Source organism: Hippocampus guttulatus, chromosome 12, assembly GCF_054856545.1.
Source record: "Hippocampus guttulatus isolate MCC_2025c chromosome 12, RoL_Hgut_1.0, whole genome shotgun sequence".
In the NCBI taxonomy this organism is placed as follows: domain Eukaryota; kingdom Metazoa; phylum Chordata; class Actinopteri; order Syngnathiformes; family Syngnathidae; genus Hippocampus; species Hippocampus guttulatus.
In genome coordinates, this window is record NC_141272.1 from 19,629,882 (window position 1) to 19,651,044 (window position 21,163).

The window sequence follows — 21,163 nt, forward strand, 5'->3', positions numbered from 1 at the left end:
AAACAGGTCTGGACTAGATATAGATTATGAACGATTTGCAAATCAACGTATAATGTTTTTTCCACACCATCGCATCTTCACTGAAAATGGGCCTCGTACATTGATTTGGCACTTTGTGTACAACTTTATGTTGTTGTTTTGTCTGACCTTTTTTAATGATACTGCTCTTCATGTTTTTTAAATGGTCCCTTAGGGAAAAATAAAGCCTTTCAATTGATTGACTGATTGATTGATCGAGATGGATCTGATTGACAAGATCATTATGCCAAGATGTGAACCAATTAGTCTGATTGCCGTGCAAGCATCTAAATTTTATGTTGACATTTGTGCGTAATGTTGCGTGATGGCCCTCCTGACGCTGCTAAGAGAAGTTAAAAATACAAGAGTTGCAAGAATTAGGAGGGAGTGAGCGCGAACTGAGTAAAAAGTTGCCCCTTCCAATAGCAGCAACAGTCTTTTGCTGAGCCACTCATCTTTTTCTGGGCATTGACTTAAGTAAGGCCACCTATGTTTTTGAGTCCGGCAGGCTGATGTGCGCATAAGTTTAGATGTCAACATAAATTTTAGTGATGATTGATTGCAGTTTCCGGACATTATGCAACGTTTAGTTTTTGTACATTACCCATTTCGACTGTCCCATGCACATTCACAATATGGCAAGTGAAGATTGACATATTACCTCAGGGTCAGCAACTAAAGAGCTACCCGTTTTATAAAAGAACCCGTGGGAGCCACAAACCCTTTGGACATCTAAAATGAAGATCAATTTTATTATCCTTTTTAAAGTTCTGCTGCAGACATCCATTGAGGAAGATGATACATTCAAAGCGATAAGTCAACGCATCCGCCATATTGGATGTGGCCATAAAATCGACAGATAATATTCGTAAAATTGAGTAATGAAAATATACCGGTAATACAATTAAAAGCAATGGTTCACTATTAATCCAATGAGTTCTGGCTTGAAGATACATCTCCTCGGAGCAAGTGAACGAGGCATCTTGACAAATCACTTCATTTTGCCACATTCAATACGGCTGCAGAAAAAATTGACATATGTGTGTTTCACAGTCATTGACAAAATGTTTGTGTTGTTTTTGGTAATACCTGCCTGTGGTTCTTGCAAAGGGTGGCATTCAAAACTATTGTCTGGGAGTGGCAGTGCTGAGCGAATAGAGTACAGTAGCATCAAATATACGGAGCAAAGTAAGGACTGTCTGCAGGGTATCTATAACTGGGCCCACCCAAGCATTTCATGTGCCCCACTTAAGGCCTACGGTTTGTGGGCAGGTCTGAGCATGGCTCATTAATATTTGTGTGGCGCTTTGCTTTGATCATATACACTGAAAAAAGTAAACAACAGGTGTCATTCATCAATTAAAAAAAAAAAGGAAATTGTTTAAAATTATTAGTTTGTTTGTTGCGGAGAGCAATGTTTGTGGGTGAAAATGATTACAGGGCATCATGTATGCTCACCTTGTCTTTTTTATGTCGCATTTTACTTCCCGGGTCCATCAACCACATGTGCCAAATCAACTTTTCTTTACATGAGGAGGGTGTGAAAATACCAATACACCTCAAGTTAAATTTTCTTTTTTCTTTTTAATGCGCTGCTCGTATTCACTGTGCACTGTGAGAGCAAAATACGTCACATGCACAGCTTAGAGCACGGGTGGCCAACCCGCGGCTCGCGAGCCGCATGCACCGTTCATCATCGCACCGTTACTTGATTGACATAGAGGGCAACCAATCAGATGACGTCATCACCGCTCATGCGCAAACGACGGCGCTAAGCGCTAAGCTAGTCAGCCTATCATCGCACCGTTACTTGATTGACAAAGAGGGCAACCAATCAGATGACTGCATCACCACTCATGTGCAAATGGGTGGGGAAAAAAAGATTTGTTTGTTTGTATTTTTAGCTTTCATTCATTTTCGGCCCATTCCGACTGTTGCTCATCGTGGTGTGCGTGCATATGTGCGCGAGTGCACTGGTGGGCACCCGCGTGAGTGCGCGCGTGCGTGCGTGCGTGTGTGTGTGTGCGTGTGTGCGCACGCGCGTGCGCGAGGAAAGGTATGATGTGGCTCTTTGCAGTAACACAGTAAAAAAATTGGCTCTTTGTCTCCGACTGGTTGGCCACCCCTGGCTTAGAGGGAACATTGCTGAGACACTACAATTTCACTGAAAATCAAATAGTCCATCCAGCCATCCATCCATTTTCTGAACTGCTTTATAGGGCCGCGGAGGGTGCTGGGGCCTGTCCCAGCTGTCTTTGGGCAGTAGGCGGGGGACACCCTGAACCGGTTGCAGGGCACACAGTGACGAACAACCATCTGCGCTCACACTCACACCAAGGGATAATTGAAAGTGTTCAATCAGCATGCCGTGCATGTTTTTGGAATGTGGGAGGAAAGCGGAGTACCCGGTGAAAACCCACACAGGCCCGGGAAGAACATGCAAACTCCACACAGGAAGGCCAAAGTTGGGATCGAACCCACAACCTCTGCACTGTGAGGTCCACGCGCGAATCACTGGACCACCAAAATAGTAACAAATGTAATTTCTAGTCCATCTGATAACCAGTGGTTGTGCTATTACTTTCGCTTATGCTAAATACTATTTTGGTTGACAGTTCAAGAGCGCTAAACAAGTCAGTGCTCTCTCTCCATTATCCAACTGTCTTTGCTTTATCCCGGTGCGGCGTCAATGTAGTTTCCACCGAAAAAAAATTATTTTTCCCTTCTCCCGCAAAATGCGGCTGTTCAGATTTTGGTGAGTCAAATTAATTAGAAATTTGCTCAGGTATAAGTCAGTGCGACTTTGGTTGACCGAAGGAGTATTTCTATGAGATGAGTCATTGAACACACCTCACTTCAACTGCCCAATGCGAGTGAGGACAGCACTTGCTTCCTTTAATCCTCCACGCAGATAATGATCGCACCGCTTTCACCGAATGTGTGTTTGTGTTCCCGCGGCAGGGGATACCATTTTTTTTTTTAATCTCGCGGTCCCACATTATAACATTGGAAATACGCGGCTCGAGATGTTCAGCTTGCAATTGATCTGACTACATTTCCCCGATCCGTAGACACCGAAGCAGGGATTTAATTTTAGTTCCGGTATGACACAAACGTGAATGTGAAAGCAACTAGGAAGGAATTTAACAGTTAAATTCCTTTTTAATTGGTTTACAGTATGAATCACTATGACAACTGTGTGATTGATGTACACGTGGCCCAAATAATTGGCTTGCTGATTGGACTTTTTAAACAAACAAACAATCAAACAAACAAACAAAGAAACAAAGGGTTCTCTCGGACAGGACCTGTGTAAAAGTGGGACAAAACAATGGAGCTGATGAAACACAAGGCTCAAACCAGGACTTCTTGTCATTATCCTACACTTGCAGTACTCACAGCCAAGGTTTTATGGGTTTTAAAACGCTCTTTTTAGCGGTGAACAATGTCTCCGAGATGTTTTTAACTCATTAAAATACAATTGAACTGAAAATGTATTCCCGAAATGAACAAAGATAAAGAAATTAATTTTATGGGCAAATTGCTATAAATACAAAGAAAAGTCAAATATAAGGTTTTCTTTTCTTTTTTTTTTTTAAACACTGCCATTCAGTCTGAGCAGCGTGAGAACGGTAGGGCTTTCCCCCCCCCCCCCCCCCCCCACATCCATACCCAAGCACTTATCGCCCAAAATACAGTACCAATGTTGAATGAAGATTGAAGAGAATTGAATGAGGAAAACCTGGAGGACAGAAAGGAAAGATAAAAACTTGTGCTGTACATAATTGGGAACCTTTCTCTGAGTCGGCCTCAAGTGTTGTTTGGCCTTTAAAAGTGTATGGGACACTTACCACCAGGTCCTGTGCCTCCAATCAAATTGTGCATAAACCATTTCACACCGTTTGTAAACCGTAAATGCAAGGATATTCCCAGTTGGCAGGTGCTGGAAGACTACCCTTGACCTGAACGAAAACATTGACAGCTTGTGTTTGGCGTTGCACACCCAGATATGCCCCAAAAGGTTTCTCTCTCTCTTTATTTATTTATTTTTGAGAATTCCTAAAAAATAAAATAATCTAATTTAATCCATCTGACTACAGCGCACTATCCATTTAACCGTCAAAAGATCAGGTCCGTGCTATTAATCAGAGCACAGAAACGTCAAGTCCGAGCAGTAGTAACCTTCTTAGTTTGATAACAGAAAAATAGCATACAACAGGCTAATGGATTTAAAGCCAAACTGCATCAGCCACCAAAAGAACGACTCAACGATGGGCTTTGTTCAATTACAAGTTATGGTAAACTGCTAGCCTTGAGGATACATCTCTGATGACAAAGGTTAATCTACTGTGTTGCATTTATGACTGTTTCCGGGTTGATGTCGGCAGCCCCTCAATCATTATGTTAAATATGACATTCAATACCCTCTTACTTACATAACATGGAAGGCTTTTTTTACTAGCGGTGCCACTGACGAACACTTGGGCTTCTGCCACGTGACGTCATTCTATTGGATATCATTAGCATGCTCAGGGGTACCTGGTAAGTGTACCCACAGACTGCATACCTGAACGAAAATATGGGATTTGGACTGATGGTGACACTGACCTAGTCCAGAGATGAACAGAAGGTGCTGGATTCCATGACGCACTGAATCAGCCAGCGTCAGGTTGACGAAGGCCTTGATGTTGAGATGGTCCACCAGGGACAGCCAGGAGGCATACTGGGATTGTAGAGGGTCAGAGGGTAATGTGTCTGTGAGTGAGGGTGGGGGAAAGACAAACATATACCTAAGTCAAAAGCATAACATGCAGCTCAGCAGAGCTTAGCCCACAGGCCACATCAAAGGGCGATTGGGCACAAATGTGCTGAAAATCATGTGGCTGTATATATTTTACAACAGGGGTGTCAAACTCGTTTTTGTCACGGGCCACATTGTAGTTACGGTTTCCCTCGTTATGAATTTTGGGAATAACTAGTTTTACAATCAGAAGTCAAGAATAATGACTGTTTTTGTGGATTACATATGACAATTTGAAATTGTGGTTCAGACTTTAGCAAGCATCATGGAACTTGACATGATTGATTTGCTTTCGCGGGCCACATAAAATAGTGTGGCGGGCCAGATCTGGCCCCCGGGCCTTGACTTTGACACCCGTGCTTTACAACATAGTCCTCTTAAATTGCATCTACATGTATGAAAAACGGCCTCATATTTCTCGACACCAAGTGCCAGCTCAAATTGGAGAAGGGCTCTCCATCTGCTGATGAAAATATCATTCCTCCCTATTGTGCGCAGGCGACACTCAGACACTTGGGCAATTTTGATTATGAACTATTCATTCAGGGCCAGCCCCGTTTTCCGTCTGAAAAGAAAATAGGTCTGCATGAGGAAGAAGTCTTCAACAAGGCTAACATGCTCACAATTACTCAGAATAATTCAAAGTTATCGTATCAACATGTAAGGCGCCGAAGCACACATGAAAACTAAAACTGCAGTACACGCTGCACTTACAGTATGTTATATGCAAGGTCTGTTTGAAATGCATGGAAAACAAGATACAATGAACAAATATGAATTAATGCAGTATAAATTCTGGCCTCGGCCGCAAAACAGAAAATATGCACATTTCTCCTTGAAGGGGAAGCGACAGTGGGATGTGTGTTCAGAGCAATGTAGAGTACTGCAACATCTCGGCCATTTTGGTGGAGCAATTTTAGGAATTGAATTTTGGGAATTTGCAGATATGGCTGCCTTAAAAAAAAGTATCGATGTAACGTATCACTTGTGTTTTTTTATTTTCTACTAAATTTGCAAACAATTACATTTGATCACAACATTGTGCCATATTAGTGCTCTTACTGAGATCGCCAAGTTGGACGTGCCCCAGCACGTACAGCCCACTCTTTTTAATATCGTTGATGAAGGTGATGAGGCCTACACTGCTTCGAGGGTTGGAGACCATCAGCAGAACCTGAGGCCTCCAGAACTTGACATGATCCTTCCTCACATCCAGCATGAGCAAATACTTCCGTACCTAGAAGTAACAAGAAAAAGGAAAGTTACATTTAAATATACTCTCACTGGCCACTTCATTCTATATTCTGAATCATAGTTGGGAACAGTTTGACAGTGGATGATGTGAAAGAAATATAGCAACAATAAAACAAGCAAACTTCAATAGTAAGCTTAATTGGATCTTCAAAGTTTTGGGGTTGAGTCCAAATCACCATTTTTGCCCTCTCTCATCTGTCGAGAGGCCAAAGGTTAAAATCTCAGATGATTTTCTTACTTGCAATTGGAATTGACTCCCCAGTGGTCTTTCAACTCTTCCTGAAAAAATTGATGTCAATAGATTTTTCCCTAAGGTACTGGTTGCTATGGTCCTGTGAAATATGTAGGGGCCAAAACTTTAAATGTGTTTTTCTCAAAACGGGATATAACTGCTAACATAGAAATTGCTGTGACTTTGTCAAGTTTTGACATACTTCCATGATTTGATGGCCGGTTGGGGGAGAGGTGTCCAACTGAAGGCCTATCAAGTAAAGAAACAGATGGAGCCCCTTATATATATATATATATAGATAGATAGATAGATAGATAGATAGATAGATAGATAGATAGATAGATAATAGCGGCTGGATAGCTCAGTTCGGGAGACGGTGGTTCGAATCCCGCTTGGGGCAAAAAATGAGCACATAACACCATGCAGTGTGGGTCCTTGGGCAAGATCCTTCACGCTAATGCCTACCTCATACAATGATGAGAGACAATAAAATGAATGACATGCCGGCTCAGACGTCGCCCGGCCAAACAAGGTCTGCATCAGGTGCTGGGGAACCAGAGCACCTTGATGAAAAATGGGCTACTGGAACAAAGCGGAGATGGGCGAGATGCGATAACATGGCTCTGTTGGAATGCTACTCAAACAACCCTTACATGCAGAGAATGTGGGCTGAATGGTTACTTCGAAACCCACAGTCACGGTTGACCACGAAACAACTTGTAACTCAGTGTTCCAACATCCACAAACGGCAACTGCTGTCACAACTTGAGATTGATGAGGTACAACGCAGGTTCCATGGTGAAGGGCCCCAGGCTGCCAGATCAGAGGAGGAGGTCATACCAGAGATTGGGAGGCAAGCCCCAATGAATGCAGATGATGAGATTGGGAGGCCAGCCCCAATGAATGAAATGCTGAGCGAGGCAGCAACTGACCTGAAAGCTAAGATCATGGCGAGAATGAAAGCTGGGCAACCTAGAAACCGATTACAACGGCTATGTGAAGTACCACCTGAAAGTCTCATGGAAAGTGTGAATGCAGCACTGAGGGCGATCCCTACCGTAACGATCACGGAAACCAATGAGCTGATATACGCTTCAGCATCAGTGATCCTTCAGATGCTTGGCTATAAGAGCAACCATGGAAGCCATGAGATGACGTTACCCACCATGGAAAAGGCTAAGATCAAGATCGGCTCGGAAAGATGTGAGTCAATTGACGGAGGCCCAGAGAGGTGTGATGAAAAGGCCGATACCCGAGAGGTACATCCAGATGACCATACCTGAAGCACTCGAAACTGCCAAACAAAGGCTCCAAGCCTTGTCCAGCCGCATAAAGCGGTACACGAAAGAGAATGAGGCCAGACGAATAAACAGGCTGTTCGCAACACAACCTGCGAAAGTGTACGCTCAGTGGCAGGGTCCTAACAACAGAGCTGACCCACCAAGACTGGAAACTGAAAGGTACTGGAAAGGCATATGGGAGAAGGAGGTTGCACATAACAGCAGTGCACAATGGCTGGTGACCCTGAGAGAGGAGCACAGCAACCTCCCTGAACAGAACCCAGTTACCATAACAGTGGCAGACATACAGGAAAGAGTCTCAGATATGAAGAACTGGACAGCACCAGGCCCGGACATGGTTCACACCTACTGGCTAAAGAAACTAGCCTAGCAGCACAAATGACCCAGCTGCTGAGGGATGGGACTCACCCAGGATGGCTAACCGAAGGGCGAACGATCCTGATCATGAAGGATCCCTCAAAGGGTGCAGTCCCATCCAACTATTGGCCTGTCTCTCCACAACATGGAAGCTCATGTCAGGCATCATTGCGGCTAAGATAAGTGGACACATGGATCAATACATGAGCGAAGCACAGAAGGGCATTGGTAGAGATACCAGAGGAGCCAAACATCAGCTCCTGGTTGACAGAACAAGACTGCAGGTCCCGACATACCAACCTGTGCACAGCCTGGATTGATTACAAGAAAGCCTATGACTCAATGCCACTTACATGGATCACTGAATGCTTGGAGTTGTATAAGGTGAACAGGACCCTAAGAGCCTTTGTTGCGAACTCGATGAGGATGTGGAAAACCACACTTGAAGCCAATGGCAATCATGTCCATCAAATGTGGCATATACCAAGGTGATGCACTCTCCCCACTGCTGTTCTGCATAGGACTGAACCCCCTAAGCCAAGTAATCACCAAGACAGGCTATGGATACCGCCTCAGAAATGGAGCTACGATCAGTCACCTCCTCTACATGGATGACATAAAGCTGTATGCTAAGAGCGAAAGGGACATAGACTCATAGATCCACACAACCAGGATCTACAGCAGCAAGGGATGTCATTCGGGCTTGAGAAATGTAGTCGGATGGTGACTAAGAGAGGAAAGGTAGTCCGCACTGAAGGGGTCTCACTCCCTGAAGGAACAATAGCAGACATTGAGGACAGCTACAAGTACCTCAGTATACCACAAGCCAATGGCAACCTCGAACTGGCAACAAGGAAAGCGGCTACGGCCAAATACCTCCATCGAGTGAGGCAAGTCCTAAGAAGCCAGCTCAATGGCAAGAATAAGACCCGGGCAATAAACAGCTATGCCCTGCCAGTGATCAGATACCCTGCAGGAATAATAAGGTGGCCAAAGGAAGAGATTCAGACCACGGACGTTAAGACCCGAAAGCTCCTAACCATGCACGGAGGGTTCCATCCCAAATCCAGCACCCTGAGACTGTACGCAAGCCGAAAGGAAGGAGGCCGGGGACTAGTGAATGTGAGAGCCACTGTCCAGGATGAAACATCCAAGCTCCATGAATACATCAAGGAGAAGGCTCCAACGGATGACGTACTCAGAGAATGCCTCAGACAATGGGGAACAGAAGATGAGGCGCTGGAAGAGGGACCATCATGGGAGGACAAGCCCCTTCACGGGATCTACCACCGGACCATAACTGAAGTGGCCGATCTCAAGAAGTCCTATCAGTGGCTAGAGAGGGCTGGTCTGAAGGACAGCACAGAGGCACTCATCCTGGCTGCTCAAGAGCAGGCCCTGAGCACCAGAGCCATTGAGGCCCAGATATACCACACCAGACAAGACCCAAGGTGTAGGTTGTGCAAAGAGGCACCTGAAACGATCCAACACATAACTGCAGGGTGTAAGATGCTGGCAGGGAAAGCCTACATGGAACGCCATAACCAGGTGGCTGGCATAGTCTACCGAAACATCTGTGCGGAGTATGGACTGGAAACCCCAAGGTCAAAATGGGAAACACCTCTGAAGGTGGTGGAGAATGACAGAGCGAAGATCCTGTGGGACTTCCAGATCCAGACTGACAAGTTGGTAATGGCAAACCAACCAGATATCGTGATCATAGATAAAGGGCAGAGGAAAGCCGTTGTAGTGGATGTAGCGGTCCCAAGTGATGGAAACATCAGAAAGAAGGAACACGAGAAACTCGAGAAATACCAAGGGCTCAGAGAGGAGCTGGAGAGAGCCTGGAAGGTAAAGGTGACAGTCGTGCCTGTGGTGGTCGGAGCACTCGGGGCAGTGACCCCCAAACTAGATGAGTGGTTGCAACAGATCCCGGGAACAACATCGGACATCTCAGTCCAGAAATGTGCAGTGCTGGGAACAGCAAGGATACTGCGCAGAACCCTCAAGCTTCCTGGCCTCTGGTAGAGGACCCGAGCTGAATGAGGGACAGACACCACCCGAGGGGGGGGTGAGACGAGGATTTTTTTTTTTTTTTAATATACATAGAGAGAGAGAGAGAGATAGCTAGATAGATTGATGTATCCGCTTATCCTCACAAGGGTTGCGGGGCGTGCTGGAGCCTATCCCAGCTGTCATCAGGGATACCCTGAACTGGAGTACTCAGAGAAAACCCACACAGGGGAGAAGACGCAAACTCTACATAGGAAGGCCGGAGCCAGAATGGAACCGTGCACCTCTGCACTATGAGGCCGACGCACTAACCAGTTGCCCACCGAGCCGCCTACATATATACAGTTGCAAGAAAAAGTATATGAACCCTTTGAAATTACCTGGATTTCTGCATAAATTTGTGTGCGTGTGTGTGTGTGTATATATATGAGAGAGAGAGAGAGAGAGAGAGAGAGAGAGAGAGAGAGAGAGAGAGAGAGAGAGAGAGAGAGAGAGAGAGAAAGATAAATCAAATTTGGGATCTAAATCTGACTGCAAATCATGCCCTATGCAAAAAGTGTCGTTCAAGAATCTTGCTGAATGCTTGCTTGTCTAACCATTTTAAGGTTCAGCCATTATCGTGACATTATTCGCAATTACACGTTTTCATGCTTGCATCAACAAGTAACCAGCGATTGTCTCTGAGGTGCGGACCAACTGCCTCCACTCATCTCATCATCTATCATCTTTATCGTCCCATTTTTTTCGGTCTTTTCATCCATCAGGCTATCATCATTTCTGTCTCTTCAGTCTCATCCATCACTTCATTTCCTCAATCACTCATCCGCTCTCCATGCTTATATTCCGCCTCCATCTATTTCTTTACTTGATACCATCAGCGTCAGTGTGCCGTTTTTTTCCCCTAAGTCTTTCCTTAACACTGTTGTCAGCAGCTTGTTATCTTCTAGTGTGTTTTTGTTGTGAGCGCTTCTGTCTCCATTTCTTGCTGCAACGCTATCTGGCTGGCATTCTGCCAAACTGGGTGCTGTTGCAATGGTTTGAACAGGCTGCTACACACCCGCGTAAAGCCCAACTCCCCTGACGTTGGGACGTTGTGTTAGACATAAAAACAGAATGCAGAAAAACATGATTTTCACATCATGTTCAACCTGTATTTCATTGAATACACGATATTTGGTGTTCAAGCTGATAAACTTGATTTTTACCAAATAGTCATTCGATTAGAATGTTATGGCTGCACCACATTCCCAAAAAGCTGTGACAGGTGGCAAAAAAAGATGGAAAAAGACACCTTAACACAGAGATCCCCAACCTTTTTTGCCCCACGGACCGATTTCATGTCAGACAATATTTTCAGTGACCGTCCTTTAACGCCGGATAGATACAACAATATAATATGGTATGGCCTGCGTGAAAAGAGTGGTATTTTCGAAACATAATAATAATAAGCATGAATCATGACACGAGGAACCTCTAGCCGCAACATTCTCTCGTCGCTGTGGCAACGTTTAAACGTGAATTCAAAAAAAGATACGACGCAAATAAAAATCGAATGAAAAATACGACTCACCATCGCCGCTTATTATGCAGAGTAGGCTTGGTGCGTGTGAATCTCCCATTGAGATAAAGCTGTATTTGAAATAGGACTCATGATACTGTGTATGAAATGTAGCCTTCTCTTTCTTGAAAGTCGTAGGCTGTCTCCTGGCTGGGCCTTTTCCCGTTCCCGAAAAAAACTTTTCTAAGACGTTTGTTTTTTATGCGGTAACCTATCACGTGACTGAGAAGCGCACATTCACCTGCTTCAAGAGTGACATACTGTAGATTGCTATAACAAAGAATCGGGTAACTTTTCAAAATTTAAAACATCTTTCAGATTCCGAAATAAAAAAGGAAGGAATGTAAGTTATTTATTCTTTCTGTGCGGCCTGGCACCAAATTACCCGCGGACCGTGACCGGTCCGCGACCCGGCGGTTGGGGACCCCTGCCTTAAAAGACTCAAAGAAATTGTGATAATCTATTTTTACATCACAAAAACCTGGCAACTTGTTGACTTCCGTGTGCTGCCGAAGCAAACATGTCGCCTCTACTGCTGTGCCTGAGTGACATGCAATCATTTAAATTGTTGAACTGCCCAGTGTGAGGGGAAAAAGTGGAGAAGGGAGGAGGAGGCATCTGATCGGAAGGAGGCATGTGTGTTAAGGGGAAGAAAAGGAAAGACGGGAGGGAGAAGGAGGAAAAGTGCAATAAGTTGAGTGGTTGTAATAATGTTCTGCCTCTTGACAAACTGCTCGCCAACCCAACTGCCCCGAATCGCCTTGGCAACGGGCCTTGCTGGCAACGGAGCTGCCTCACCTTGAGAGCAACAGACCTGCCTATAGAGGACAGAGTGAATTGTATGATATCAAGTTATGTATGAGTGCGCTTCCACAAGCAGTACTTCATTGAGGGGAAAAATATGCAGTGTGTGTGTCAGGTAGGTCTGATATAAAAATGATAGATGGTTGCCCAACAATGAATGAGTATGAATTTGGAGGGACAGCATTTGATATGTGTGTTGTTGTCTGGTGCATATACTTGGCTTGGAGAGGCAATAGTCTGTGTTTGTGTGTCCCAATAAACATTTTAAAGAGATTGCTTGGCAAGAACCCCTTTTTTTAAGTTGAGGGGGAGAGATTTTAGCTGCTGTAATAATGACGAGGCAGTGCTGTGTGTGTGTTTGTGTGTGCACGTGTGTTTCAAACCTGGTGGAAAATGAGAGCCTGGCTGATGTAGCCCCAGCTGGAGGTCGGACTGAGGTAGTGAATCAGCAGCAGCAGCAGCAGCATAAAGGCGATGCTGGCCGAGGCGTAGATCGAGTTGATGAGAAACATCATCACAGCACAGCCCACGATGCCCAACACACACGTATGCCAGGTAAAGTAACGAAAAGTGGGCCTGGGGAAGGAAACATAGTCAAGTCAATCTTTATTGAATCAGAATTAGGGTAGCATTTTCTAAATCGCTGTTTCTTTTGATAAATAGTCATATATTTTCTTTAAATTCATTAAATATTACTGTATATCCTTCAATCAGTATACCTCTTTGCATAATGAATCAAGAAGGAAGCCGGTAACAACAAGTAAAAATGTGTACTTTTATGCTTACGGTTTTAGATTACCGCAGTTTTCAGTTCTAATTTCTTTGATACATTTCTGTACCATATTTGGAATGGTCATTTTGGGGGAACATTGCTGTCTGATATGTTGCCGACATAAACCTTCAAACGAGAGTGAAACAACTTCATTACATATCCTCAACCCTTTCATTTTGTTTGCTTCTCGGGGAACCCCTTCTCGATCAAAAATATCCACCAATATTAATTTCGAGGGGTTCCCTCCAATGACACATCAAAACATGCATGTCGTTGCATGTTTTGCATGCCTAAAAACCCGACTGAAATTGCACAAATGGAACATGGTGAGAAAAGCAAGGTCGGCATTAAAATACATCATGTGCTTTAGTAATCAGTGCTCAATCAATGTTTCAAGAAAATTCCCAAAAGGTGGCACCCACTTTTCACATTGCTACTCTTAGCAAAAAAAGGGAGTCAGCACTAACAAATCAGTCAGTTTTGACTCCCTTTTTTCATGAGTTGAAATGACAGATCATAGACTTCTATCCTCAAAAGGCCTCGATCTCTTAAATATTGTTCAAAGATCTGTAAGTGAACATATCTCTTATGCAAATAATCCATCCACCTCACTGACGTGGCGTATTAAGATGCCAATTTGAGATCATAACTATTGCACAGGTGTGCCTTTATCTGCCCACTATAGCAGTCTGAATTGATTCGCTCCTCTTTCGTCTATTACTGCTTCAAACAACAAAGTGAATGGAAGAAAAGTGGTTAAGATGGCACACCTGTCTGTTTTATGTGTTGGTTGTATTATTTTGTCATTTTTTGTGAAGTGTTCTATTGATGGCGGCGCGGGCACCCGCAGCGGCTCCTCTTGTTGTCTGTTGTCTGTTTAAGAGGGAGGAAATTTCATCCTACAGCACATCTGACAATAAAGTTGTACTTGATACTTGGTACTTGGTACTTGAAACGTGCATGTTTCATGACACAGCACAATGTCACTAAGTCGAACTACAATTGGCAGGCCGAGTCCAGGAATGTCTACCAGACCTGTTGCTAGTGAACTGAATGCTCATTGCGGTACCATCAGCCATCTCCAAAGGCTTTTAAGAGAATTCGGCAGTCCATCCAACCAGCCTCATAATTCTTACAATTAATAAAATAGCGGCACAGAGGTTATTAACTGGTCAGCACAATCACCTATTAGTTCAGTAATAAGAATACATTTCATTTGGAAACACCTTTAGAGATCCTTAAAGACACTGTGGATCAAATAAAAAAAGGTGGTGGTGGGGGGTGGGGGGATACAAAGGAAATGAAAAAAAAAAAACAACGTAGGACAGTTCCACTTGAGTTTGGATTTGAAAGTGGTGATAGATGCTGAGTTGCAGAGGTCAGGTGGCAAAGAGTTCCAGAGCCAAGGAAGAGAGCAGCTGAAGGCCCTGCTCCCCCTGGTGCTGAGATTGGCAGGTGGAGCACTTAAGTGAATGGAGGAGGAAGATGTGAGGGCACGGACTGGAGTGACAATGTGGAGGAGGTCGGACCCGAATGGAGATAACCTTTCCTGGAACCTGAATTCTTGCGGTACTTGTGAGGTCAAAAGCCCCTGTGAATCCATCTTGTCGCTAGCCTGCTGATTTGCATCAGGCCTCACCAGGACCAATCACAAAGGAATTATGTGTTTGGGGGTGGGGGATATGCAGCTGTGACGAAAACACTTCTCGGTTGACGATGGGATGGATTAAAAAATCAACGGCATGTTATTTAAGATGCCCTTTATTTGCATATTTACAAAAAAGACAATATCACTCGACGCCATGTTGCCAATCTGTGCCAATCATAGATGACAGGACTCAGCGGGTCAATACAAAGCGCATGCCGATGACGACATTTTGAGTATTGTACTTAATGTCCCGCCTTTCCGAGCAGATCACATTGGAGCAGTGCCAGATTGATGTTGTGGAGAACTCCTTTGAGTGATGCACGTATCAATCTGGCTCTTGCCAGGTGAGTATGGAGAAGCAAGTTTGTGAATGCTTGGAAGATATAAAGTTCTGATTGAATTCTGAATTTGACCGTGAGCCAGTGAAGTTGCTGGAGGACGGGGGCTGATTTATATGTTATGACGTGCAATGGAGTTCAGGACCAATTTGAAGCTCATGGAGGGACTTGTGAGGGCGGCCAAAAAGGAGAGCGTTGCAGTAGTTAAGACAGGAGGTGACAAAGCTGTGGACAAGGATAGAAGTGGTTGGCAGGATAGAGGGGGCGGAGTCACAGGTGGAAGTAAGATGGCCGGGTTGGGTTAGTGGTATGCTTCTGGAATGATAGAGTTGAAGAAGACATTCAGACTCGTGATGTGCAAAGCTGACATGACATACCTCCGAAGACTTGCAGCTGTAGGTACAAGCAAAGATGACTCTACAAAGAATTACTTCAGGGAGTGTGAATACAAATGAAAACCACAATTTTCATATTTTTACTGGCCTTAAATGTTACTGTATATCTACTTCACAATTATGTCCTAATTGGTATTGGTCAATACAGAATCTAAATGAAAAAATATTGAAGTTTGTGGATGTAAGGTGAAAAAGTAAAACGGGTATGAATACTTTTTGAAGGTATTGCAAATGTCCCATTGTTAATCCGAGCTTGTTGTAGCTTCTTTTTAGGGGGGGGTGTGTTGCCGCCCCCAACCGCCCTGCGTGGTGGCATATACCATACAAGAAATTGCCAATGAATCATGCATTCCAAAGGTGGATGAAAGCACACTGAACGTGTTCTTGCACTTCCTTATGGTACAAAAATGTAATATATTTTTTGGCCCACCTTGAGGTCCAACGTGCTGTTAAAACTGATCTGAGTTCCACTAACATGGTTCTGCTAACCAAGACCATTTTGAAATGCATCTATCCTTCCAATTCTGCACAGACTAAGCTTCATTAAAATACGCCTGGATGACTTCAATTTGGAAGAATTTGACGGCACCCACCATCAGATTGAACTCGAACTGATGATGAGCCTCACAATTGTTATTTTGTATGAATCAGCCAAGATGAAGTCAGACACATTACAACAACATGTAGAAGGTTTTGGAAAATGTTACAGGTGCTAAGGTGTGAGCAATTCTGTGATTTTTGTCTGTTTTCAGTTCAAATCAAATTATCAACAAAGCCACGAGCGTCTAGAACAGGGCTGCCCAACTGAGTCAGTCGTGGTCAACTGGTAGACAACTGACTGCTTGCTTGACCAAATGAGAAATTGTAAATACAGCAGTAACTGATGCGGTGTCTACTGTAAATCTTTTGAATGATACAGTAACTGACGTCGTTAATGAAACTTAACTTTCCTGACCTTTAAACTTTGCTTTTTACGTCTTGACCACACTTTTTAGCCCCTTCTTCACCCTGTTCGAGAAGAGTATAATTAACGATAAAAGCTCAACTTAACCGCCCCACCAATCCATCTCGTCTTTCTGTTTCATTATGAGCAACAATGGTGCCTCTATACAATCACCTCTCTCTGACCCCATCACCTGTCTGTGGTTCTCCAGCAGCTGATGTCACTTTGCTGACACCACAAAAGTATCCGAAGAGAGGCACAGCCAATTAGGGAATTAAAACAGGCGGCTCGATTTGGACATCTGCCAAAAATCACGTCATACTTATGGTAAAGCGCACACGCACATGCGCGCGCGCGCACACACACACACACACACACACACACACACACACACACACACACACACACACACACACACAACAGACGTTAAATTAGTGTACGAGACATGAGGTCAGCCAAGACAAGGTACTGAATGACCTTAAGCAACATTAGAAGTGACAGATTATAAAGTGACAGCTTCCCTTTAAAATATCAGGCCTGGCAGTCAAGCAAAAATAAACACAATGTCTGTCGTTATTGATTAGTCATTATGGCAAATATGTTCTAAAATGAAGTCCGCAGGTTCTCGAGCATTCTCCTGTAGTCTAGAATGACCATGGAAATAAGACCTGCTATTTCAGGTTAACTGTTTACATTACGACTTTCACTGTAAAACTAAAAGCATTTGCTGTAAAATGTGTTACAGTAGTACACTGTAGTTTGTAATCCAGTACTCTACTGTAAACTTCATCACCCTATGGAAGCAAAATAAATAAATGAATGAATGAATGCAAGTTCAACCACTGGACATCTTCGATTCGACATCTTCCACTAGTATAAAACCTGCTAATTGGTCACATTTGCTTTCCTAACAACAACATCCTCTGGAAATCAAATTTGGTGTTTGCGGTTGGATGGAAAAATACTTGGAATTTCTAATTCATGTTCATGTAATCAGAACGAGCAATAATTTGGATATATTAAGGCCCTTTTCATGGGGATAATTTGTATATTTTTTGTTGATTTAGAATACAGACAAAATGAGTGTGGCTGGGTTTATTTCATGATTGGCAATTTGTGTATTTATAAGTGAATTAAACACCAGCGGGTAATTGCTCCTCGCCAGAGGAGGCTTGCTTGTAACATGCTGTGGGGTGCGCCTTTTGCCCGCACCCTCACGTTACTTGGATTGATGTAGCTATTGGTAAACTAGCCTCCAAGTCCGGGTTAGAGTTCATCACAATCGTATTTGCTATGCGTTGATATTCTGGAGTAAAAGTTTAAATCTGGGTCAAAATGTTGTGTTTCAAGGATCTCAGAAAAATGTCATAGTTTTTGTATTTTCCTAGTATTGACTTAAGGTTTGACAGAGGTGGAATGGAAAGTTTGAAAGATAAATCTGTTCAATCACTCAAAGGAAAAAATAAACATTTCAGCAGATCGGGAAAAAAAAAATTCTTCAATAGTAAAGGGTTATGATTGTTTAAGACATGGGCGTAACCTACCGTATTTTCCAAACTAAAAGCATTCAATTTTTTCCCTACAATCCGATGTGCCTTATGTATGGTATTACACAGTCTTTATGTGCCCCATTGAGTTGTTTCGGTTAGTGTTCCTAAAATATCTAGTGGGGATTATTAGCAGGAAGCAATTGACGTGCAGTCGCCAACACACACCCAGACAACTAATGTGTGAGCTCTGTGCAGGTATTATGAAATGAAGATAATGCCAAAAGCATACTTAACTACTGACTAAACGAAGGAAGAAGGAGACAAGCAAGACTTCTAAGGATATTTAGCCCCTTGTGGATGTGAGCCCACGAGGTTTGTGTGCCTTTTTGTTGAATCAATTGTCTTCATAACTTTTGTCTTTCATTTATTGTTTTGTAATGCCATTTGTATTTATATGTTTCATGTCCGTGTTTATGACCAGTTCTCAAAGCTTTGTACAGCTGCAGCTGTTGTGGAGGTTCCATTTAAATAAAGCTGTAGTCTATTGTATTGTAGTCCTTTTAGCGTAGCACCATCTGGTGGATGCATAGGGCAACCGGAGCCCCTATTGCAGCTTATGTGTCTTATAATGCAGTGCGCCCTGTACATGAAAAGTTTTCAAAAAGGCCATTCATTAAAGGTGCACCTTATAATCCGTAGTGACTAATAGTGCAGAAAATACGGTAAATGCATGGGGTTTGTACAAATAAAACAGGTGATAACGTTTCTACTTACATGTACATCACAAATGTAGAACAAGGTATGCTTAGTGTCATGGTCCATGTTAAAGGTCACAGATGTCATATTTTCAAGTTTAAACAAACATTTTATTCGGAGTGATTCTTATATCAGGTGTTCCCTGCGAGTTCACTCACGTTTGGTGATCCATCCGCGTTGCATTGCACTGCTCTATTCATTTAATAAGTCCAAAAATTGTAAATGTATTTGGCAGAGGAGAAAATATTTGATAAAGATGGCCAATTCACATTAAAACAGACAATCAATGTGGATCCCAAGAATGTGGTTGGTTGACACAGGCAATGTTGGTGTCTTTCATTGCACTGGAACTAAAAACCATATTACTTGTCACATAAACAATTAAATCACATAGAAACGTAGTGGAGAGCTACTTTTCGCTTAATCTTGGTCAGTGACAAAAGAATGCTGCATGTATGTGCTCCTTGTGTGCACTTGTGCGACCGCAGCTGGTCTTAAGGAATAGTCTGCATTGCTGGAACTGCTACTGATAAAGCTGTTGCCCACACACAGGCCTCATCAAACTGAAAGATAACAGCAGAAGTACACACTCATGCGTGCGCACACAGACAGACATACACACACCACACTCCAACACAATCCCTGACACACACAATACTAGTGTCAGGCAGCTTAACTCACACATCGATGATCAGGAACCAAAAACACCCTCCAGCATGACTTCACACAAAGTCATTTTCTAAATTACATGCCTTGACGCTCCCGTTGTATACTGCCTCTGCAAAAACACACTTGCACACAGAAACACTTAACAAGTTGATATTTTTTTCCGCTACATCATAATTTCAAACCCACCCCTCAACAATGCCAAATTTAAGGGAAAGGAAAATATTTCTGCTAAATTAGTTATGCTAATTACAGAGCAGCTCTTCAGGGGAAAGATGTTGCTAAATGGCTTTTAATTCTTTTCACCTAGAAAGAGACGTGGGAGAGAGCCTGGGCACAATGCACGAAGCAATGAAAGAAGCAGACAGAATAAGAGATACCAAAAAAACCCCAAAACTGTACGGCTAACAGACAAGGAGGTTTATCACGTGTGAGGACGCCAGCTCCCTTGGCCGACTGCGATATCGGTCGTAGGCAAAGTTTTGCCTCTCAGTCCTACAGTCTGCACTCACACTCAACAAGGCACAATTTTCAGAAATAATAGAAAGTAAAGAATACTTTAAGAGCACGTTACCTTTGTTGTACTGTACATTACATTAAACCACCATTGTCAAATTCAAGGCCCGGGGGCCAGATCCGGCCCACCACGTCATTTTATGTGGCCCGCGAAAGCAAATCATCGGTGTCAACTTACACGATCCTTGCCAAAATCTGTACTGAAATGTCAAATTGTCATGTGTAATAAACAATGTTGCGATTTTGCAATAATTTTGTTCCCCTGTTTACAGTCACTTGAACAATAATTGAACTAACTAATATAGTTGACTAATTTCAAGACGAGTAATCCATCAATTTGTTGTGTACGAGTAGTAATGCGATAAAACATTTATTTGTTTTCACTCTCATAACATCCCTCTGACAGAAGACATAACTCTGATGTGGCCTGCGACAAAAATGAGTTTGACACCCCTGCATTAAACATTTATGTAGTCTAACCAACACCGCATACTGTCAATAATAACAGCTATTAAATACAGTATATGTGAACTCTGAACGTACAGTACAGATCGTCCCCTATATACAAACATTCGTAGATACGAGCTAGGGCTGACAGATGTCCATAAATGTCATAAATATTTGTGAAATGCCATATTAAGTTTGCAAGTTCATATTTCTAAGTGTGGATATATATTTTATTTAATGACCTCAAATGGCAATTATAGTGTGAAATGTAATTTCTCCAGATATTATTTACTTTTTTTTTTCACCCTTTAAGACTGAGGCAATGAATTGTTTGAACAGGATGTACCTTGATTTACAAGTGTTACAACTTAAGAGCTATGCAAGTTTCAATTTTTTTAGTTTTAATTAAAAAAAAATTTTTTTTTAATTTGTGATGCGAGTCTAAATTTTACTTAAAGGGGTTGGCACCGCCTCCTTCCAGACTCTTGGTCTACCCCTCACAAGTATTTGAAAACACCGCTCAAAGATGAAGTTCCCTGGAGGAGCAGTGGGCTTGCGAGGGGGAAAGGGTTGGGCGTGGACTGGCTGTGATTGACATCAGCATTGACAAACTACGAGCTAAATATTCTCTCGCCCCCCTGAAGACCAGGACTGCTTCATTCTCTACATCTGCCCCCTGGTTTACACCCGCTCTTAGATCATTGAAATCAAAAAACCGCCAACTTGAGCGACTCTATAAGAAAACCGGTCTCACCATCCATAAGGACATGTACACTACCCATATCACTAAATACAAGGACCAAATTGCACAAACCAAATCCAGCTACTACTCCGGCCTCATCCTCTCCAACGAA

General features: G+C 43.1%; 1 protein-coding gene across 1 annotated transcript in view; it reads right to left on the bottom strand.

Annotated features, from left to right (window-relative positions):
- The window catches only part of LOC147197766 (solute carrier family 12 member 9), a 66,717-nt gene that overhangs the window by 2,778 nt on the left and 42,776 nt on the right, over positions 1-21,163 (bottom strand). The window contains exons 10-12 of the mRNA XM_086126078.1: positions 12,722-12,914; positions 5,882-6,056; positions 4,627-4,773 (exon numbers count right to left, since the gene is read on the bottom strand). Of these exons, the coding sequence (XP_085982204.1) occupies positions 4,627-4,773; positions 5,882-6,056; positions 12,722-12,914 (515 nt within the window). The remainder of the gene's footprint in view (positions 1-4,626; positions 4,774-5,881; positions 6,057-12,721; positions 12,915-21,163) is intronic.